Below are 23,381 nucleotides of genomic sequence, written 5' to 3'. Positions count from 1 at the left end.
CACTTAAATGTGATTTGCAGAATATCCATGTAGATGTAGATTTAGCACACGTTTTTGGAACGACCTTACTGCATGACTGACCGCAGCCAGTTGACTCGTTTCAGCTATGACACTGAACTTTCTGCCTCAAAGTTTTCGGCCACTCAGAGGCCAGTAGGTTCCTTGCTACCAATTAAGGATCTGCTTGGCTGAGCCAATAGTAAGCGACTATGCCGTCCCCAGGTGCGTTTTAAGCCTCAACTTGCCACAACGATGCCTCCGACATGTAAATGACTCCCTGAACATTGGGGCTTGCTACATATCATATATATCATTTCTCAAGTCAACATCACTTTTTCTCAACGGATACTAACCACGCAGAAATGAAATGAAATGAAATGAACGTATGGCATCGTTGGCGGGGAAGCCCCATCCAGGCAAGTTCGGCCGCCAATTGTAAGTCTTATTTAAGTCGACGCCTCATTGGGCGACTTGTGCGTGGGAGATGAGAATGAAATGATGATGACAACAACGCAACACCCAGTCCCCGAGCGGAGAAAATCTCCAACTCGGCCGGATATCGAACGCGGGCCCGCTTGCATGTGAAGCGAGCACGTTACCACCCAGCTAAGCAGGCGGACAATCATGCAGAGATTACTGAGGTATCGTTAAAAAGGTTTTTTTAACCGACTTCTGACACTGTATACCAATTTTGCGGTAAAACGTGCTATTGGTGGCAAATATTAACGTAAGGAATTGACTTTTAACTATTATAGGCAAAAGGGCATCTTACATGCCCAGATTCACGTATATATTTTACGAAGCTAACTTATTCATCACGAATAATTTTCATATTATCTTATTATAAATACCATTTTATTTGTTTTAAAGTACTTATTAGCTGGATAATTATCATATACAGCATTGTCGTGGATAATAACCGTGACAACTGCGGTAGTCCATTATCTCTACCCGTCGTACAAGGTAACTTTTCTAAAGAAATATAGTATCCGAAAGGACAAACACATTTGTCATTGTCACCTTGAATTGTGATTCACCTATTGCTACTACGGCCTAACGTGCTTACTGAAACAGAAAATGTTTTTTAAATTCAATTTGTAGGTTATGTGGCCCTACTGACAGCCGCTGAACTCTGCCCACTGCATAAGCCAGAAGCAAACATCCCGAATTCAAAATCCATTTTTGGACACTTGGAAATGTATATACAAGACTGTATCATCATAAACTCATGATCATTATTTCACGTCGTTCGGTTCAATTTTTAAGATGTTTTCTCTTCATTCCCACAACTCACCTAATCCCAAAGACTGCATTTATTCCAAACGCTGGCATTATTTAAAACTATAAAAGTGTCAAAGTTTCGCACAGATGCCCTGGTTGCACCATGTTACACTTGGATTAACTAATTTGTCACAAATGTTATAAAATCCGTCTTCCTGTCCGGTTCAAAAATTCTATTGCAGTGTTTCCTGGGCGGAGCAGAACAACAACTTTAATAGAAAATAGGTAAATAACGAGCAGTTTTCAGACCAAATGGATCTTGCCCAGAACAAATTTTAGTTTTGAACGTAATTCTTCACATAAAAAAATTATAATAAAGTTATTTGTGCCTTTGCAGACTTAAAATAAAAAATAAAAATAAAAAATAGAAAAATACAACAATCTTAGAACTCAAGGGAGATGGAGTCTCTCAATAACTTTCAATTTTTGTGTTAGAAAAGCTTATCCAAGAGTGCCAAAAACTAAAGGTGAGGAACCAATCAAATTATGAAGCCAAATATTAAGACAGATTGCCTAGTTTTAAAAATGACTTACTGATTCTATGTTACGACATTCCACAAAAACAAATAGAATTTTTAAAGAAACAGTAGGACCCGAAATATCATTTGAAAAAACAGGATATGTGTCTAGAAACGGCCGGCCGGTGTGGCCGAGCAGTTCTAGGCACTTCAGTCTGGAACCGCGCGACCGCTACGGTCACAGGTTCGAATACTGCCTCGGGCATGGATGTGTGTGATGTCCTTAGGTTAGTTAGGTTTAAGTAGTTCTAAGTTCTGGGAGACTGATGACCTCAGATGTTAAGTCTCATAGTGCTCAGAGCCATTTTGTCTAGAAACGATCTGGTCCCAAATTTCCAAAACGTAAACAGGAGAAAATTCAGGCCTGAAAAGACTGATTATGAAATTCGTTACCACAAAATGGAAATAGGATTCAGACTTACAAAATTTACAACAAAAACAATTTCAGAATACACAAAACTAATACATTACAACAGCGTCATCAAAGCAATGTGTCTCTATGGGGTGAAATAGTTATTTTATCCAGAAATACAATGAAGGAAAGCAAAACAGAGAACAAGAAGGAACCAGGCTAATTTTAGGACCAAATTATACTGAAGAAGGAACATACAAAAGAGCAAACAAACTTAAAAGTGTGCGATAATTCGCATATGAAAACAAGCAGTATAAAATTCTGTGGGCATATGAGGGGAATTAAGCCAACCACAGTAACAAAATAAGTTCAAAAAATTATATAGGTGTAGCAGTAAAGCTAAAATTGAAACAATAAAGTGAATCGAAGCAGTAAAAGAAGGCCCGAAGGAAGCACACAGAAACGTTTTTAGGCATAAAATTCACAACTGGACTGTTGAGCTGGCAGAAAAACCCAGGGAGACCGCAATAACTTGGTCTCAAGAGTGGAAAAGAACCCATTCTGACAGAACGAAACTGAGTTGGACGCAAAGAAAAGCCAAAACGAATTTCTGTAAGTACATCGCGTGGTCTACTAGGGTAAAAAACGTAAATAACATAATAATAAACGATTTATCAGACCTGATCATGACAATGCTGCCATGTAAAGGAAAGTCTGGTCGTTGGATGACGGTAAGAAAGAGCAGAAAGACCACGACAAATTTCCACTTGCTCTAGTTAATAGCAGCCTTTTGTAAATGTGGGTAGATATAAGACAATGCCTATAACAAATAGATAGAACCAGATAGTATCTGATTAGGAGACTATGCTGAACAACTTGGGTACACAACATCAAATGGTTCAAATGGCTCTAAGCACTATGGGACTTAACATCTGAGGTCATCAGTCCCCTAGACTTAGAACTACTTAAACGCAACTAACCTAAGGACATCACACACATCCAAGCCAGAAGCAGGATTCGAACCTGCGACTGTAGCAGCAGCGCAGTTCCAGACTGAAGCCCCTAGAACCGCTCGGCCAAAGCATTCGTTAACATAACGTCCACATGGTATTTACGTATAATACTAAGAACCAACATGAAATGGAACGATCATGTAAAACTACTTTTATCAAAAGGCAGGCTTCGATTTTTCTGAGAAAATGGAGCACATCCGTAAAGAAAAACGCATAGAATACGGTAGTGCGAGCAGTTCTATCGTTCCAGAGTTTGTATTCACTACCAAGTACGCGTGACAACGGAAATCGAACAAATTCAGAGACGGGCTGTTAGGACCGTAACAGTTTGATCTAGTCCACCCGAACGTGTAACAGAAGCACTCTGAGTACGTAACTGGGAATTTTTTGGAAGAAAGACGTTCATCTTTCCCTCGCCCAGTACACGAACAGTATAAGGAAGACAATCGATAATATTGGTGTGATTGCGATGTACCGACCCCCATTCACTGTACAGTTACTTGTGTAATGTTTGTTCAGATGTAGAGAAAAAGACCGAGGCCATGGAAGGTGGCCAGACAACGTCAGATGGTGCGGAAGAGCAGAGTGGAGCGTATAGTTAAAGACTCTAGGCCTTTGTCCGTGAGTGTGTAACGTCCCCACACTGCAGTCGGTTAAACCACGTGACGATGTTGAAGCGTACCTAGCGTTCTCGGAAGCAATGCTATCGTTCTCCAATACTGGGAAACAAGCACAACTCGCTCGATTATGAAAATACTTTTGATATAGAATTAGTAATGAATAAAATAACTGACTCTGGTGCTGATCTTTCAGAGAAATATATATTTGTATTGGCTGAATAAATTGCTAGCTTGAAATGAACTGGATAATTTCGAACTACTACGGCCGCCAGTCCAACTGGACATACTTCACCCCAAAACAAATTGTTTGTAGCAGCGGCATAAACAACCTGTAACTCTTACTTATTTATCGGGCCTACTGAAGCAAATATTTCCTCCAATCGCCGAATTTCGAATGCCTGAACCACTGTAATCAATAATTTTGACAGAAGAATCTTAGTATGGAAAACAGACTAAGGTTATTGCAACACTGAAATGACCTTATCAAATTTGTTTTATGTTGAACTAAGAATAACAGAAGTACAAAAGTATCTACACTCCTGGAAATTGAAATACGAACACCGTGAATTCATTGTCCCAGGAAGGGGAAACTTTATTGACACATTCCTGGGGTCAGATACATCACATGATCACACTGACAGAACCACAGGCACATAGACACAGGCAACAGAGCATGCACAATGTCGGCACTAGTACAGTGTATATCCACCTTTCGCAGCAATGCAGGCTGCTATTCTCCCATGGAGACGATCGTAGAGATGCTGGATGTAGTCCTGTGGAACGGCTTGCCATGCCATTTCCACCTGGCGCCTCAGTTGGACCAGCGTTCGTGCTGGACGTGCAGACCGCGTGAGACGACGCTTCATCCAGTCCCAAACATGCTCAATGGGGGACAGATCCGGAGATCTTGCTGGCCAGGGTAGTTGACTTACACCTTCTAGAGCACGTTGGGTGGCACGGGATACATGCGGACGTGCATTGTCCTGTTGGAACAGCAAGTTCCCTTGCCGGTCTAGGAATGGTAGAACGATGGGTTCGATGACGGTTTGGATGTACCGTGCACTATTCAGTGTCCCCTCGACGATCACCAGTGGTGTACGGCCAGTGTAGGAGATCGCTCCCCACACCATGATGCCGGGTGTTGGCCCTGTGTGCCTCGGTCGTATGCAGTCCTGATTGTGGCGCTCACCTGCACGGCGCCAAACACGCATACGACCATCATTGGCACCAAGGCAGAAGCGACTCTCATCGCTGAAGACGACACGTCTCCATTCGTCCCTCCATTCACGCCTGTCGCGACACCACTGGAGGCGGGCTGCACGATGTTGGGGCGTGAGCGGAAGACGGCCTAACGGTGTGCGGGACCGTAGCCCAGCTTCGTGGAGACGGTTGCGAATGGTCCTCGCCGATACCCCAGGAGCAACAGTGTCCCTAATTTGCTGGGAAGTGGCGGTGCGGTCCCCTACGGCACTGCGTAGGATCCTACGGTCTTGGCGTGCATCCGTGCGTCGCTGCGGTCCGGTCCCAGGTCGACGGGCACGTGCACCTTCCGCCGACCACTGGCGACAACATCGATGTACTGTGGAGACCTCACGCCCCACGTGTTGAGCAATTCGGCGGTACGTCCACCCGGCCTCCCGCATGCCCACTACACGCCCTCGCTCAAAGTCCGTCAACTGCACATACGGTTCACGTCCACGCTGTCGCGGCATGCTACCAGTGTTAAAGACTGCGATGGAGCTCCGTATGCCACGGCAAACTGGCTGACACTGACAGCGGCGGTGCACAAATGCTGCGCAGCTAGCGCCATTCGACGGCCAACACCGCGGTTCCTGGTGTGTCCGCTGTGCCGTGCGTGTGATCATTGCTTGTACAGCCCTCTCGCAGTGTCCGGAGCAAGCATGGTGGGTCTGACACACCGGTGTCAATGTGCTCTTTTTTCCATTTCCAGGAGTGTATGAAAATCAAGTGTTTAAGCAACAGTGAAATACTGCACACCAAGCGAACAACTTCTTCTTATTCTCCTTTTCTTGTGCCTTTGTCTCGCATCTGCGGAGGGTCGGCACGGTCATCAACGGATCTGACATGGTCAGTTACAGGCACGGCCGAAAGCCGTTCCTGTCGCCACCTCTTTACCCTGCAGGACGGATTGTCTGTACATCCAAATGTCAAACCATAGTGTTAATCTAAACGTTTGCGAGGCGTGTAATTGAGGCGAGAGTTAGGCACCAGCCCAGTATTCACCTAGTCAGATGTGGAAAACCGCCTGAATACCAGAATCAGACTGGCCAGAACACTGACCCTCATCGCTAATCCGCCGGGCGGATCTCATCCGGGGCTGAGTACCGCTCCACTCCGGAAGCAGGGCTTTAACACGCACGGCTATATGGCCGAGTACTGCACAGAGTCGATCAGTACACAATAACATAGAAACAAAATTGAAGTCGTTTCAGTATTTAACTTTTTTAGTGCCAGCATTCAAATTAAATAAAATAATTATTTGTAAATAAAAAACACTAGAATGAAGGCCTCTTCGTATGCATTAACTCATGAATTTGTCAAAGGAACAATATTTTATACAACTCTCTAGAATTCTGCAATACATTTATAATACTCGATGATACAAATACGAATCTTGGTATTAAGAATCTGTCACAGGTAATGAGAATAATGTAGACTAGCAGACACAATTAACACTGATGAAATACACTATATTAAAGGAAATTACAGTTTTCTAAAGACTGACTGAAATTTACAATTTACATTACGGCTTAATCTAAACCTCAGTCTTACAGCCTTGTTATGCTGGCGTCGACGACCGTCTTAATTTTGTTGAGAGGTTGATTGGTGCCAAAAATGGGCATAGGCAGAAATTTTTCCAAGAGAGGGAAAGATTCAAAACTTACAAGTTTTGATGTAATTGATTTGGTGAGTCTGAAAACTTACCATCCCCAAGAACTAAATTTCGCAAGAAGTACACAAAACTTATTGTACCCCAAAAGATGTTAAGGTAAATTACTCATGCATCCAAACAGCAATCATGTTCCAATGGCGCATGTAAAGTACATCTTTTTATGTTATTAATATGTCTTCTGCCACACCTTGGTAGACGTGATGCCACCAGCAGTCGAACAGTGGTTTGTGCGCCCTGAAGATGGCCCCTGCGATGGGCTGAAACCGGTCGGGACTAAATAAATAAATACCGAATAAGACTCTTTTCTTTATACTAAGTTAATTTATGCCCGCATCTCGTGGTCGTGCGGTAGCGTTCTCGCTTCCCACGCCCGGGTTCCCGGGTTCGATTCCCGGCGGGGTCAGGGATTTTCTCTGCCTCGTGATGGCTGGGTGTTGTGTGCTGTCCTTAGGTTAGATAGGTTTAAGTAGTTCTAAGTTCTAGGGGACTGATGACCATAGATGTTAAGTCCCATAGTACTCAGAGCCATTTGAACCATTTTTAAGTTAATTTATATTAATCGGTGTTAATCCATAATATTGTTGTCGAAACACCTAAATATGAATATGGATGCCACATTTTTCACTTAACTATCTAAAATTACATCCCCCACAATTAATTTCAGGGTATCTAAAGTGGTGAGAAACAAGGTAAGAACAGATGCACAAAAGTAATTCACTCACACCTCTGTAATGCCAGGCTGAAACTGAAAATTAAAAATCTGAAATAGGAAAAAAAAATAATTGAGAGAATCCTGACGGACAATAACAACAATATCCCATTAACACCTCTCGAAGTGAAGAAATTTTTAAAAAGGTTCATTCAAATTTGATGCCATCTGTAGCGCTTTACCTATAAAACTTGACAGCTGTTCTCATTAATGGTTTTATCGCATCATGATAGCCTCGATTAACATAACTGAAGTTGGACAAAACATGTTGTAAAGACTAAATGTTTTTGCGTTGGTTCCGTTAAGTGTAGCGCAGACCGAATAAACGACGAGATTAGTGTGGGAAATCTCCCGAAGGCAAGTGCAGGCAATGTCTACAGAGGGAGCGACTGTTAAAACTACGTTTTTGAAAATTACAGTAGTAAAATGATGACGTTGACACCTGTCAATGTCCTTATTTATTACTGTGCTTTAAACGTTCCTTTAAGTACTGCACTACTCGTACAACCAGTGTAATCTTTAGTGCTTTCAGCCAACTTTAAACGCAATCTTTAATGCTGTCAGCTAACTGTAAATTCCATATTCTGATATTCTGATGATTCTCTCGTTCATTTGAATAGCGAAACCGGTAAATAAAAATACTAAATGCGACTTGTGGCTGTTTTCAATAACTCAAACTAAAGTTGTTTGCTAGAATCAACTTCTGGCGTCCTAGGACTGTTCCGGTTTGTCACATTACTGAGTAGCTTACCAACAGTAATGTCGAATTCGTATTCCTGTAACTGTATGTTACACTGTGTTGCCAGACTTTGATAAAGTGCCAGTCCTGGAGAGCAAGTTCGTCGATCTTGAAATTTCACTTTTTTTTTTTCCCCCTCTATTTTGGAGCAGCAAACGGTATTTTCTATTTCAACTGCTGTATTTGTCATTAAGTATGGAGGTTCACATCTACAATATAGTATGGCTATTTTCTTCCTAGCGTACTAAAACCCCCTCCGTCGTGTAAAACTGAATGTAGGAGCCATCGAGGGTTTTCTTTTCCACAGACAAATGGTAAGGTACTACAATTCCGCTGTCCATCAAGGGAGCGAGGCAGCCCTACGGGAACTGGGGACTGAAGACTGGCACACATACCGCTCCCATATTTATGAATTGGCAATCATCGAGTGAGTTCGAGCGCCACTGTGCTGTATCGGTCCTCTCTGCAGCTCGTTAAGGGCTGAACGCGGAAACGGGACAAAAGGACTGAAGATATTATTTGGACACTATTCAGCAAATGTACGTATCCATCTTGATTGCAAAACAGAACCTGAACCTTTGGCGCAGAGTGACACCTAAGAAACCCAAGGATGCAGTGATTACTAAGGCTGCAGTATTTCCTTTTGCATTCAATAATGTTAACTCTGCAGTTTAGTGGAGTTGCAGCAACGATTTCTAAAAATCAGAGGGAATTCTGTAACAAACAAAAACGCTGTGTTCAGGTTCCAGAAGGGGGCTGAAACGCCCTGCCAAACCCGCAGGACAGGACATGTAGGAGGAATTGTGGAAGGGGGCCAGAATGAGCGGCTGTCACACTCCAAACATAACCCTTTATTTAGTTGTCCAAACACAAACATTACAGTGCAACTTCTAAGCTTGACTATCGACAGAAAACTTCTTTAATTCTACAACGCTGAAGATCCATGAATTATATACAACTGCTATAATTTTTTTATTTTTTTATTTTTTTAGACAGAAGGCTCTAGGCCTAAGCTTTAACCTTAAATAGTATTTAACCTTTCAATAGGCAGAAGGCCCAAGCTTTATGAACAATAAGAAACCTTACTCCAAAATGGCTGAAGCCCTTGGTTAAAAAAAAAAAAAAAAAAAAAAAACCTGCAGCCAATTTTCCAAGGCAGAAGGTCGAAAGCTCTTAACCTCAAATAGTATTTAAGCCCAAGTGATGTAAGACTTGATAAATAAGAATCCAAAATTTTAAAGTGGCTGAAGGCCCATCATTTTAAGAACAATAACACTGCAATAAATTTTCAGCAGGCAGAAGGTTCAAATGGTACAAATGGCTCTGAGCACTATGGGACTTAACTTCTGAGGTCATCAGTCCCTTAGAACTACTCAAAAGTAAGGACATCACACACATTCATGCCCGAGACAGGATTCGAACCTGCAACCGTAGCAGTCGTGCGGTTCCAGACTGTAGCGCATAGAACCGCTCGGTCACTCCAGCCGGCGCAGGCAGAAGGCTTACAGCTTATCTTGAAAGAATGTAATATTTGATAAGTAAGATCCTTCAAACTGAAAGCTGCTGAACGCCGACGATTTTAAAAAACAATACAATAAATTTCCAACAGGCAGAAAGCGTTTAATTTTAATATCACAATTACACGCTCACAAATTCGAACCATCAGCGATGTGCCATTTAAAACACACAATTAAACGCCAAAAAGAAAGGCAGTATAGCCAACGGCGCTCAGAAGTTTCCAGGGGGCTCGGTCAGACCTTGATATCTTGACGTTCACTTAGGTGAGACAAGAAGTCGGCCCAACTATACTCGATCCACCGGTAACACAACCAGGAGACACTCAGGGACCCACCGACAAGACGACTTGCTAACCACCGACCAGTATACGATAATTCCAAAGCCAAAACATTACAGACACAGTGGCCCACAACCAAATACACATTAAGCTGTCAAAAACTACAAACCATGTTGGACAGCTACAACAGGTGAGGTAAGGACACTGTCTGAATTTACGTCAGCGACCAGGGCAGTTAACTGGAACGCTACCGGCCACAAGGCAGAAAATTCCGCTGGTGCAGTTGAATTTCAAATCGACAAATATAGTTAATTCCACCACATGGCTGCTAAATCTTCACCAACTTAGAACACTCGCTGTTGCTCCCAGGAATACCACATACAGCGAACCACCAACCAACGGACAACGTGAACACACGTCGCTCTGATAATTAAAGCACGACTCCACTTTCATGTCCTTGGTCGGCGAGCCACGAACCTCGCAGCACTCGGAACGGCCCGCTCCAACACTGCGTAGAGACCGCCAGCGGGCCCGGCCGACTGCGCCACGCGGAGACTTGCTTGCCGATCCTCTCCAACCAACCGACTGCCTGCACACTTTTTTTTTACTTTATTGTTATTTTAACACCTGAACAAAACAGGTAGGCTGGCAGCGGCATGCTACGCCGCTCTGCAGCCAGAGAGTTGACAATCACAGTACAAAAAATGGAGAATGAAATGAACATAGTGACGGGCAAAAACCAGTGGTCACAGTCACACAAAAAACACGGAGCCGTTCACACTCGACGAGAAAGACACTGAAAACACGTTGACACGGCGCACAGAACACTGACGAATCCGATGGCACAAGTGAACGGAGAAGCGTGACGGCGGACACTAAAAACACGAAACGACGTCACACACACGAGACACAGATGGCGATGATCTCCGGCGCGCAAAAGTCCACGTAGCGTATGCGAGTCCGGGGACCTGCCAAGAGGGGAAGCAGGGTGAGGGTGGGTGGAGAGGGAGGAGATGGGAGAACAGAGATGCCAATGGCTGAGGAGAGGGGAGGAGAAGTAGAAGGACAGGGGAGGGGAGGCCCGGGGGAGAAGTGGGGAGGAGGGGGGGAGGGATGGAGGGTGCCCAAAGGAACAGATACAGGAAGAGGGAGGGAGGATCAAATTTGGTAGGAGGGGTAGATGGAGGGGAGGAGGACATCATCAGGGAGGGAGAGCTGGCGGAAGCCACCTCGGGAGAGGGTAAGGAGGGTGGAGAGATGGAGACCGGGTGGGACGTGGGAATACAGGCGCGGCAGTGGTCGGGGGTGGGAGAGGAGCGGGGAGACGAGCGGGTGAGGAGGATCGAGTTTGCGGGAGGTGTACAGGATCCGTATCCTTTCAAGGAAGAGGAGAAGGTGGGGGAAGGGGATGAGACCGTAGAGGATCCGCGTGGGGGAGGGGAGACGGATGCGATAGGCGAGGCAGAGAGCATGACGTTCAAGGATTTGGAGGGATTTGTAAAAGGTAGGGGGGGCGGAGATCCAATGGATGGGCATAACAAAGGATAGGGCGGATGAGGGATTTATAGGTGTGGAGGATGGTGGAGGGGTCCAGACCCCACGTACGGCCAGAGAGGAGCTTGAGGAGACTGAGGCAGGAGCGTGCCTTGGCTTGGATTGTCCGGAGATGGGGAGTCCAGGAGAGGCGACGGTCGAGGGTGACGCCAGGGTACTTAAGGGTGGGAGTGAGGGAGATAGGACGGCCATAGATGGTGAGATAGAAATCAAGTGCCTGCACACCGCCAAGCCGCAACTATAAGCACCAGACCAAAGATGGTATACGGTGCAAATATCGATACACACCACTGCTGCCACATGAATATAGAGGAGTAACCACAATAACCGCAGAAAACAAAATGCAGAGTAACAGCGAAGTTTTAAAGCAATGCATGGAGCCGGGGGCAGCGCGGCTCAGGGGCAAGTACCCGTTTTGGCCCTCGCGGACGCTTTTACTCATAAGCAGTGAAATGTGTATGGGGAACGGCAAATCTAAGTCACCTTGTACGTAACAGAAAGAAAGAAAACTACTCATTACTGACACTGTGTTGGGGCGTAAAAGTGGAACTCGAAAGCTTAATGTTCATAATACGCTGGCGTGCAAAATATAAGGGCAAAAGTAACTTTGTAATATAGTTACACTGCGAAGTAGCACAGATCGATGAAACTTGGACCATACCTAGAAACAACTGCTGTGGTATAGAACGCAAGCTAAGTGATAGAAATACCCAATGACATGCACAGAAACAAGTTTTATTCAAAGACCATAATTACAATGAGATCACCGCCATTGATGAAGGTCGCTGGACTTTACAAAAGGTGGGACACGGTTGTTAATAGGATGTTTCGTAATCACAGATGGAGATTCTTGCTCTGCCACGTGCTGCTGCGCTGGCCACAAGGTTGGTGAGGATACCTTCTGGTAGGGCGTTTCATTCCTCCACCAGCCTGTCCGACTGCACTATCGGCATCTCTCTCGCATCACAGTTCATACAACAGTGCCGCACATTACACTCGGTTTTACACAGAGCGTTACACAAAATCATTACAAAGAAAATCAAACATGTCTTGAAAATTTTATATTTTCAGTTAAAAGGAGATTCACATAGCAATAACAGCAAAGAAAAACATAGCCGTATTTCATACACTACTGGCCACTAAAATTGCTACACCAAGAAGAAATGCAGATGATAAACGGGTATTCATTGGACGAATATATTATACTAGAACTGACATGTGATTACATTTTCACGCAATTTGGATGGCGTCAACAGGTACAGCTGCCCATGCAGCTTCAACACGATACCATAGTTCATCAACAGTAGTGACTGGCGTATTGTGACGAGCCCGTTGCTCGGCCGCCATTGACCAGACGTTTTCAGTTGGTGATAGATATGGAGAATGAGCTGGCCAGGGCAACAGTCGAACATTTTCTGTATCCAGAAAGGCCCGCAAAGGACCTGCAACATGCGGTCGTGCATTATACTGCTGAAATGTAGGGTTCCGCAGGGATCGAATGAAGGGTAGAGCCACGGGTCGTAACACATCTGAAATGTAACGTCCACTGTTCAAAGTGCCATCAGTGCGAACAAGAGGTGACCGAGACGTGTAACCAATGGCACCCCATACCATCATGCCGGGTGATACGCCAGTATGGCGATGACGAGTACATGCTTCCAACGTGCGTTCACCACGATGTCGCCAAACACGGATGCATCCATCATGATGCTGTCAACGGAACCTGGATTCATCTGAAAAAGTGACGTTTTGCCATTCGTGCACCCAGGTTCGTCGTCGAGTACACCATTGCAGGCGCTCCTGTCTGTGATGCAGCGTCAAGGGTAACCGCAGGCATAGTCTCCGAGCTGATAATCCATGCTGCAGCAAACATCATCGAACTGTTCGTGCAGATGGTTGTTGTCTTGCAAACGTCCCCATCTGTTGACTCAGGGATCGAGACGTGGCTGCACGATCCGTTACAGCCATGCAGATGAGATGCCTGTCACCTCGACTGCTAGTGATAAGAGGCCGTTGTGATCCAGCACGGCGTTCCGTATTACCCTCCTGAACCCACCGATTCCATATTCTGCTAACAGTCATTGGATCTCGACCAACCCGAGCAGCAATGTCGCGATATGATAAACCGCAATCGCGATAGGATACGATCTGACCTTTATCAAAGTCGGAAACGTGATGGTACGCATTTCTCCTCCTTACACGAGGCATCACAACAACGTTTAACCAGGCAACGCCGGTCAACTGCTGTTAGTGCATGAGAAATCGGTTGGAAACTTTCCTCATGTCAGCATGTCGTAGGTGTCGCCACCGGTGCCAACCTTGTGTGAATTCACTGAAAAAGTAATCATTTGCATGTCACAGCATCTTCTTCCTGTCGGTTAAATTTCGAGTCTGTAGCACGTCATCTTCGTGGTGTAGCAATTTTAGTGGCGAATAGTGTACTACAAAACGAAACAAAAATAATGTTCTAGTACATCAAAGATACACGTACAAGGCAAGTGAAGCAGAAGAAAAGAAGAAAGAAAAAGAAAAAATTCTCTCTCATAATTAGCAATATCTTCATATACACACACCGGTAAACGTTGTTGTGACACTGTATCCTTTACCCCTGTACGTCTTTTCAGGGGTGCATTCGGCCCTGACTGCATCACTTTGGATAACAATGTGCGACCGCATCGAACAGCGCAGGTGGAGGAGCTCCTCGAACGAGAGGATGTTCAGTGGTCGGACTGTCCTGAACGTCACCCGATCCAAAGACCTTCCAGCACGTTTCGGATGTACTGCATCACGCCCACAGTCACCAATGACTATCCAGCAGATGTAGACAACGCTGGAAAATTCTACCACAAGAAATCCTCACCACCCTCTTTGCGGACATGAGGACGCCTTGCAGTGCATAAATTTGCGTCTGTAGTGGTCATACATAACCACTTCAAGCCTTTGTAATGCCGAGGGGACCAACATAAATCGCTATTATTTCAACGTGATTATTGTCTTTGAATTAAAGTGTAATTTCCGTTGATATCATTGCGTATTTCTTTCAATTACTTCCTGTATCACGCTTTAACAGTTCTTTCTATGTACTCAGCGAGTCTTACCGAACTGTACTACCTGATAGAGGTTCGGTAAGCGAAAATACTTCTGTGCTTAAATTTTGCACACCAGAGTATATCCCCCAATTCTGCAAGGTGTGTATGGTATTAAAGTGTGATCCACTTTTCACTACAGTACGTAAACAATACAATACAGCAGAAAGGTAATGTCTAACTCGATCAATCACACGGTGCTAGTGAATCAGACAGCTGATTCAATAAGGTGGTAGCAAACTCTACTATACTATGAGTCATCCTGTCTGTAACTTGGCTCCAGCCTGAATAAATGCGTCGTTTTTGACCCCATTAAACATAGGGCTTCGGCTTTATGTTCTCAAAGGCTGTTGCTGGTCTTCAGTAGAATCTAAATTAAATAACTTCGTTTTCAACAGACTGGTATGCTGTCTTGTGTCCCAAAATCGGCATCCCAACAGTTACTCTTACTGTAACCTAACTGTGTACATCGTCGCGGCTACTTGGTCAGTTTCGAGTAAAGAACTTCTCGTTCTATAAAGTATTTCAGTGACAGCTGGGTGGCAGGCCACTGAAGGTAAAACAAAAACCGATTAAATTATAGCTTTTGGGCGACATTGCGCGAAAGGTGAGTGACTGATAGGTAACCACGTATATTAAAACATTTTTCTTTCTTTATTGTAATTTCATTCCCCTGCCCCATATGGGCAGGGGAGGGCTGTCAGCAGCACAATCCGCCGCTCTTCAGCCGAGTGACATGACAACTAAAACAAGAATAAAATAATACATACATAAGGAGATAAAAAGGGGAACATAAAACAGAGTAAGGGGAGAAAATGGAGGTAAAAATACACTGACACGTAGACGTTCATTGGGGACAGTTAAAAAAGTCACCAGAAAGTTAAAAAACACAGTTGGCGATTCTTAAAACACAGTGAAGACACTGGATGCGCATGCACAGGTTAAAAGTTGGCCACAGTATTAAAAACACTCCGAAACAACACACTTAAAACCCACTTGGAGCACACACGACGAAGAATAAAACTACCAGGTGGGACCTGCCGAGGGAAAGGTCAGAGAGGATGGAAGAGGAGGGGAGGGCATGGGGCAGCTGGGGAAGCGGCGGGATGAAGAGAGGAGGGGCAACCGTGGGTTCACGAAGAGGCAGGAGATACATGGGGCTGGAGAGGAAAAGGGAAGACAGGGCAGGAGGGAGCGCAGAGACACTGAAAGAAGGCACAAGAGATGGAGGGGGAGTAGGAGGGGAAATCCCCTCAGAAGGAGGGAGGGGGGAGAGGGAGCCCTGAGGAGGATGCAGGAAGAGGGGGTTAGAGTTGGTAGGAAGGGTAGATGTCAGGGCGAAGCTCATCATCCGGGAGGGGTAGACGGTGGAAGTTGTGTTGGGAAAGGAGATGGAGGGTGTGGAGATGGAGAGAGGGAGGGACACAACGGTAAAGGCGCGGCAACTGGTTGGAAGTGGAGAGGAAGGGAGTATATTAAAACAAAACAAATGCATTATAAATTTGAATTTTGAATGAAACAAGGAATGAGAACAGAAGACTAAGAGTGCTTAGTTTGGGTGGAAGATGAATTGTACCTTCATTATTGGATGAAGCCGTATGTATGCAGTTGGCCCTATTTATTAGAAACGTTCATCCAGCAGCTAATGGCCGCTGTGAAGAGGAAGACACAGTTGCTTTCCAGCAGGTAACGTTGCGCTCTCTCCCAGAGGCAAAACCGCAGGTGTCAGGCAGTGGGCCACTACGCACTGCGTGCCTCATTGTGCCGCTAAATTCCGTTACTCGGCAAACATGAATGCAGACATCCCATACGACTAGCACAGGTCAATAATGAGCGCCATCAGGCGGATATTAGTACATCTTATATGTGCAGCTCTTTCCAGTTCTTTGGACTGTCAACATTTTTTGCCTTCAGGGACAACTGCATTCATCCAGTTTTATTTCATTGCTCGAATTATTATGGTATTCCACCAACTGTGCACGAAACTACTTGGCGGTCAACCTGATTGCCTTCTACCAGATTATCGGAGATTCTCTCGCGTCCCCGTATTTCTTTTATATTTCACCTGGGCTTCTAAACCAAATCCGCACTAGGTGATTTCCATCAGTTGGCAGGCATCACATATCTTCTAGTGACGTGCGCATGGGACGTGCACGGTATCATTTCAGGCAACACGCGACTGCAGGAGGCGTATAGTGGACGCAAAGCTTTAATTGTAGCTCACAGTGTCATATCCTCATACTTGCCCACGCTGAAAGCACTGTCCTTGGCTGCAGTAAGAAAAAGATGGGTGGATATCGCAGTTGTGGATGGCTACATTGTTGAAGGCAGGCTTTACGCGCATAATTGTGAGCTTATGTCGGTGTCGCCAATCTATTGTAGAATTATGGAATACGTATTATTTTCATGTAGTATGACATTTTTGGGAATTAAAATCTCCTCTCTAAAAATCAACATGGATTCCGCTAACAGATATTGCAACAATCAACTCACTCCTTTATAAAATATTCTCGGCCTTCTTTGTCGCCCGACAATGTTTTATGCAAGAGTGTCATCGCGAAAAAGTTCATTCTCATGTCGGGTCTCTCTCTTCGTCCATGAGATCCAGAACGCTCAAGCTGACTTCCTGTTCCTTCAGGAAGGCATTTGATACAGTTCCCCTTTCGTTTAGTAATCAAAATATGAGCTCACCGAGAATCGGACCAGGTTTGTTACTCGAAGCAGGATTTCCTTGCAGAGAGAACTCATAGCTCTTACCGGATCGCAGTCGTCAGGTGTAAAGGAAATTTTAGGAGTACCTCAAGGAACTGTGATAGGACCTTTATTGCTTACAGTGTATTAAATGATCTAGTGGATAACGACGGAAGATTCGTGAGGCTGTTCGCAGATATTGCAGTCGCCTATAAGAACGCAGCAACGCCAGAAGGCAATCGAACTGCAGGAATACATGAAATCCACTAGTGTGCGGTTACAATATTAGCGAGACTTTACTGGATTCATAAATATTGCCCATCCGTTTACGACCCTCACCGCGTTCGGTAACTGAAAGAGACAGACAAGATCCAACGAAGAGCGGCCCGTTTCGCCGCAGGTCGGTGAGAACGTTAAGGAAGTGCGTAAGAAACTCCAGGACAGGGTAGGACAACATACTACATCCTACCATATACGTCTCGTCAGAAGACCACAATGACAAAAACCGAGAAATTAGAGGTAATGCGGACGTTTACCGACAATAATTCTTCCCACACAACGTAAGGTAGTTTGCAGAGCATATGTCTAGATGTAGACGAATATGCCATAAACTCGCAGTATTCATACAGGGTGCTCCATTGATAGTGACCGGGCCAAAAATCTCACGAAATAATCATCAAACGAAAAAACCACAAAGAACGAAACTCGTCTAGATTTAAGGGGCAAACAAGATGGCGCTATGGTTGGCCCGATAGATGGCGCTGCCGTAGGTCAAACGGATATCAACTGCGTTTTTTTAAATAGGAACCTCCATTTTTATTACATATTCGTGTAGTAAGTAAAGAAATATGAGTGTTTTAGTTGGACCACTGTTTTCGCTTTGTGATGGATGGCGCTGTAATAGCCACAAACGTGTAAGTACGTGGTATTACGTAACATTCCGCCAGTGCGGACGGTATTTGCTTCGTGATACATTACCCGTGTTAAAATGGACCGTTTACCAATTGCGGAAAAGGTCGATATCGTATTGATGTATGGCTATTGTGATCAAAATGCCCAACTGGCGTGTGCTATGTATGCTGCTCTGTATCCTGGACGGCATCATCCAAGTGTCCGGACCGTTTGCCGGATAGTTACGTTATTTAAGGAAAGAAGAAGTGTTCAGCCACGTGTGAAACGTCAACCACGACCTGCAACGAATTATGATGCCCAAGTAGGTGTTTTAGCTGCTGTCGCGGCTAATCCGCACATCAGTAGCAGACAAATTGGGCGAGAATCGCGAATCTCAAAAACGTCGGTGTTGAGAATGCTACATCAACATCGATTGCACCCGTACCATATTTCTATGCTCCAGGAATCGCATGGCGAAGACTTTGAACGTAGTGTACAATTCTGCCACTGGGCACAAGAGAAATTACGGGACGGTGACAGATTTTTTTCCACGCGTTCTATTCACCAACAGCGGTTACGTAAACCGGCATAATATGCACTATTGGGCAAAGGAAAATTCATGATAGCTGCGACAAGTGGAACATCAGCGACCGTGGTGGGTTAATGTATGGTGCGGCGTTATGGGAGCAAGAATAATTGGCCCCCATTTTATCGATGGTACAACTGACCACGCCTGACAACATGCGTCAGCGCATTGCGAATGCATGTACGAACATTAAGGATGGCAAACTACTCGCTGTTGAGAAGAATGTCGTTACACGTATAGCCAAATGCATTGAGGTTGACGGACATCATTTTGAGCATTTATTGCATTAATGTGGTATTTACAGGTAATAACGCTGTAACAGCATGCATTCTCAGAAATGATTCACAAAGGTATATGTATCACATTGGAACAACCGAAATAAAATGTTCAAAAGTACCTACGTTCTGTATTTTAATTTAAAAAATTTGTCTGTTACCAGCTGTTCGTCTAAAATTGTGAGTCATATGTTTGTGACTATTACAGCGCCGTCAATCACAAAGCGAAAAAAGTGGTCCAACCAAAACATTCATATTTCTTTACGTACTACACGAATATATAATAAAATGGAGGTTCCTATTTAAAAAAACGCTGTTGATATCCGTTTGACCTATGGCAGCACCATCTAGCAGGCCAACTATAGAGCCATCTGGTGTCCCCCTTCAAGCTAGACAAGTTTCGTTCTTTGTAGTTTTTTCGTTTGACGCTTATTTCGTGAGATATTACGCCCGCTCACGATCAATGGACCACCCTGTACATGTTTGTTTTCTAAAACTTGTTGATCTTCTTTCGGCTGTTCTAAACATACTCATCTTGTAACTTCGAGCACTTCCAGTTCTGGATACAATGGGAATCATATTGCCACCTAGTTTCATTCCCACTGTATCTGTCATTCTACAGTTGCTGACTGCTGCTATGTTCAAGACTTTCAGTTCATCTGAAGGAAAGAGGGACTGCTTATCCGTTTGACCTTTTGCTTTTCCTTCATGTTAGTATGCTAGCTAATACTGAAACTGCAAAAGAATAAACGGAAATTCTTTCGGCTGTAGGCTACTATGCAGTTCTTCTTGTTCCTGACACGTCACTAAAATATTTGCTATTGTACTTGATGGTAGGTTCATCAGCACTATAACGCTGACCGCACCTCGACTCATTTTTTTTTTCCACTTCCGTGGCGTGCTTCCGTCACTGCTGCAGTACCGTGCGCCCCTCTCCGTGCGCAGGTAACGTGGCGCCAGCGGCTGCCCCTGCGGCTGCCACCCCCAGCAACTCGTCCGGCCGGCCGGCGGCCGCGTCGCCACGCTCTGCAGAGGCCGTGCTCGGCCTCCAGACGCTGCCTCCAGCTCCAGCGGACGGCCTGTCCGGAGAGGAGTGCGCGCGCCACGTGCGCCAGCGGCTGGCGGCGGCCGAGCTGCTGGACAGGGGGCGCCCGCTGGCCAGCGAGTTCGAGCTGGTCGCCTTCTCGCACTTCACGCTGAGCCGCGTCTACCCCGTGGAGCTGGCGCTCGGCAAGCGCGTCGTCGAGAAGCCCATCGGATTCCGCCGCAGGGACCTGCTCGAGGCGCTCAACAAGGTAGGCAACCCGCAGCTCATAGACCCGATCCCTGCTGGTATCGACAAGGTAGGCAACCCGGAGGTCGGCTTCGACCGGTGACACAGTTATACAGGGCTGTTACAAATGATTGAAGCGATTTCATAAATTCACTGTAGCTCCATTCATTGACATATGGTCACGACACACTACAGATACGTAGAAAAACTCATAAAGTTTTGTTCGGCTGAAGCCGCACTTCAGGTTTCTGCCGCCAGAGCGCTCGAGAGCGCAGTGAGACAAAATGGCGACAGGAGCCGAGAAAGCGTATGTCGTGCTTGAAATGCACTCACATCAGTCAGTCGTAACAATGCAACGACACTTCAGGACGAAGTTCAACAAAGATCCACCAACTGCTAACTCCATACGGCGATGGTACGCGCAGTTTAAACCTTCTGGATGCCTCTGAAAGGGGAAATCAACGGGTCGGCCTGCAGTGAGCGAAGAAACGGTTGAAAGCGTGCGGGCAAGTTTCACGCGTAGCCCGCGGAAAATTGGCTCATGCCACAACTGGAGACCGACAGCGCCGACTTCATCTTTCAACAGGATGGTGCTCCACCGCACTTCCATCATGATGTTCCGCATTTCTTAAACAGGAGATTGGAAAACCGATGGATAGGTCGCGGTGGAGATCATGATCAGCAATTCATGTCATGGCCTCCACGCTCTCCCGACTTAACCCCATGTTATTTCTTTCTGTGGGGTTATGTGAAAGATTCAGTGTTTAAACCTCCTCTACCAAGAAACGTGCCAGAACTACGAGCTCGCATCAACGATGCTTTCGAACTCATTGATGGGGGCATGCTGCACCGAGTGTGGGAGGAACTTGATTATCGGTTTGATGTCTGCCGAATCACTAAAGGGGCACATATCTAACATTTGTGAATGCCTAAAAAAACTTTTTGAGTTTTTGTATGTGTGTGCAAAGCATCGTGAAAATATCTCAAATAATAAAGTTATTGTAGAGCTGTGAAATCGCTTCAATCATTTGTAATAACCATGTATAGCGGTGTGTGGCGCCACACCTGCTCAGTTCTAGGAGCAACACTAACAAGTTTTTTTTTAACTCTTGTAACTTATTACTGTTGTTGTACTGGTGTTCAACTCAAAGACTGGTTTGATGCTGCTCTCCGCGGAAGTCTTTCCTCTCCAAGCTTTGGTGCTGCGCTGGTTAAGTGTTTAAGGACCAAACAACAGTTAAGGTCATCGGGCACTCCTCCCCCCCCCCCCCCCCAGTACAGAAACAGTGTACTGGGTACAAATGTGAGAAACTGTGCTAAATGTTTGCGTAGCTTATATCTAAGGTGAAACATGGAAACCAACCCGGTAACCACTTCGTGGGATGTGGAAAACCACCTGACAACAACTTCCAGGCTGGCAGACACAGCGGCCCATTGTCGTTAATCCACCGGGCGGGCGCACCTCCCCGTCTCGGAAGCGGCCGCATTAATACTCGCGGCTACCCGGGTTGGACCTCTGCATCTCTCTAAGACTGCTGCTAGAACATTCATTTGAATCTGCTTGCTGTAGTCGACCCTTCGTCTCCCTCCAAATTTCTCTATTTCATAATTTTTTCTTGTTATTACCAATCTGCGTTTTATATCCTCTCTACTTCATCCAACGTCGATAATTATTGCCCAAATAACAAAACTCATCTACCGCTTTTAGTGTCTCATTTCCATAGCCTAATTTAATTCTGCTCCATTCCATTACTTTAACTTTGTTTATATCCATCTTATAATTTCTTTTCAAGACGCTGTCAACTGATCTTCCAAGTCTCATGCCATCTCTTACAGAATTACAACTTGATCGGCATATCGCATAGTCTTTATTTCTTCTCCCTGAACTTGAATTCCCTCCCTAATTATGTGCTTGGTTTCGTTCACTCCTTGTTCAGTGTACAGTCTTAGTACCAACAGAGACAAGCCAGCCGGTGTGGCCGAGCGGTTCTAGGCGCTTTAGTCTGGAACCGCGCGACCGCTGCGGTCGCAGGTTGGAATCCTGCCTCGGGCAAGGATGTGTGTGACGTCCTTAGGTTAGTTACGTTTAAATAGTTCTAAGTTCTAGGGGACTGATGACCTCAGATGTTAAGTCCCATAGTGCTCAGAGCCATTTGAACCATTTGAACCAACAGGGTCAGGCTTCAGTCCGGTCTCCATTCCCTTCTCAACTACTGCTTACCTTTGATGTTCTTCAACTCTTCTAACTGCCGCATTCTTTCTGCACAAATTCTAGAAAACATGTATTTTATGCCCGCTACCTAGAGAATTTCGAAGAGTCTATTCCAGTCAGTATTATCGAAAGCATTCTCTAAATCTACTGATGCTATAAATGTTGATTTCCCTTTCTTCATGTTACCTTGTAAGATAAGTTATTGGGTCGTTATTACTTTATTACATTTCTCTGGGACCCAAACTGATCTTCGAACAGGGAAGCTTTCACTACTCGCTCCATTCTTCTATAGATAATTCATAGAAGTATTTTGCAAACAGATAAAAGAGGTGATCAAAAAGTGACGGGATATGTTTAAGTTCGCTTGCTTTATACATCCCATTTTCAATTTTTTTTAATGTTTTTGGTGCCGGCCGCTATGGCCTAGCGGTTCTAGATGCTTTAGTCCTAAACCGCGCTGCTGCTACGGTCGTAGTTTCGAATCCTGCCACGGGCATGGATGTGTGTGATGTCCTTAGGTTAGTTAGGTTTAAGTAGTTCTAAGTTCTAGGGGACTGATGACCTCAGAAGTTAAGTCCCATAGTACTCAGAGCCATTTGAACCATTTGATCTTGTTGGCACGCATGTTCCTGATGTTTGCTTGCATTTTCAGCTGTCGTTAATATTTAGTTTAATGTCGATACTCGGAACGGCTATGGCTGTTTTCGGGGGCCCGACTAATTTTTAGTTTCGAATAATATCGATAAAAAATGGAGTTAAGTGGAGCACTACATTCGGAATGTTGACTGTGGCTTTTGGCAAGTCTGTTACGTGTATGACACGAGTTTACGAGAGATATAAACGCTTCAAAGACGGTCGTGAAGATGTTGAGG

At 45.0% G+C, this 23,381-nt stretch overlaps 1 protein-coding gene across 1 annotated transcript in view; it reads left to right on the top strand.

Moving 5' to 3' along the window:
- The first annotated feature begins 209 nt into the window (after positions 1-209).
- LOC126146307 (chondroitin sulfate N-acetylgalactosaminyltransferase 2) overlaps positions 210-23,381 on the top strand; it is a 158,872-nt gene continuing 135,700 nt past the window's right edge. Inside the window, exons 1-2 of the mRNA XM_049915615.1 lie at positions 210-222; positions 19,970-20,319. Of these exons, the coding sequence (XP_049771572.1) occupies positions 210-222; positions 19,970-20,319 (363 nt within the window). The remainder of the gene's footprint in view (positions 223-19,969; positions 20,320-23,381) is intronic.

Source organism: Schistocerca cancellata, chromosome 1, assembly GCF_023864275.1.
Source record: "Schistocerca cancellata isolate TAMUIC-IGC-003103 chromosome 1, iqSchCanc2.1, whole genome shotgun sequence".
NCBI classification, from domain to species: domain Eukaryota; kingdom Metazoa; phylum Arthropoda; class Insecta; order Orthoptera; family Acrididae; genus Schistocerca; species Schistocerca cancellata.
The sequence above is the reverse complement of the archived record's forward strand: the minus strand, read 5'-3'. Positions and strand labels throughout refer to the sequence as shown.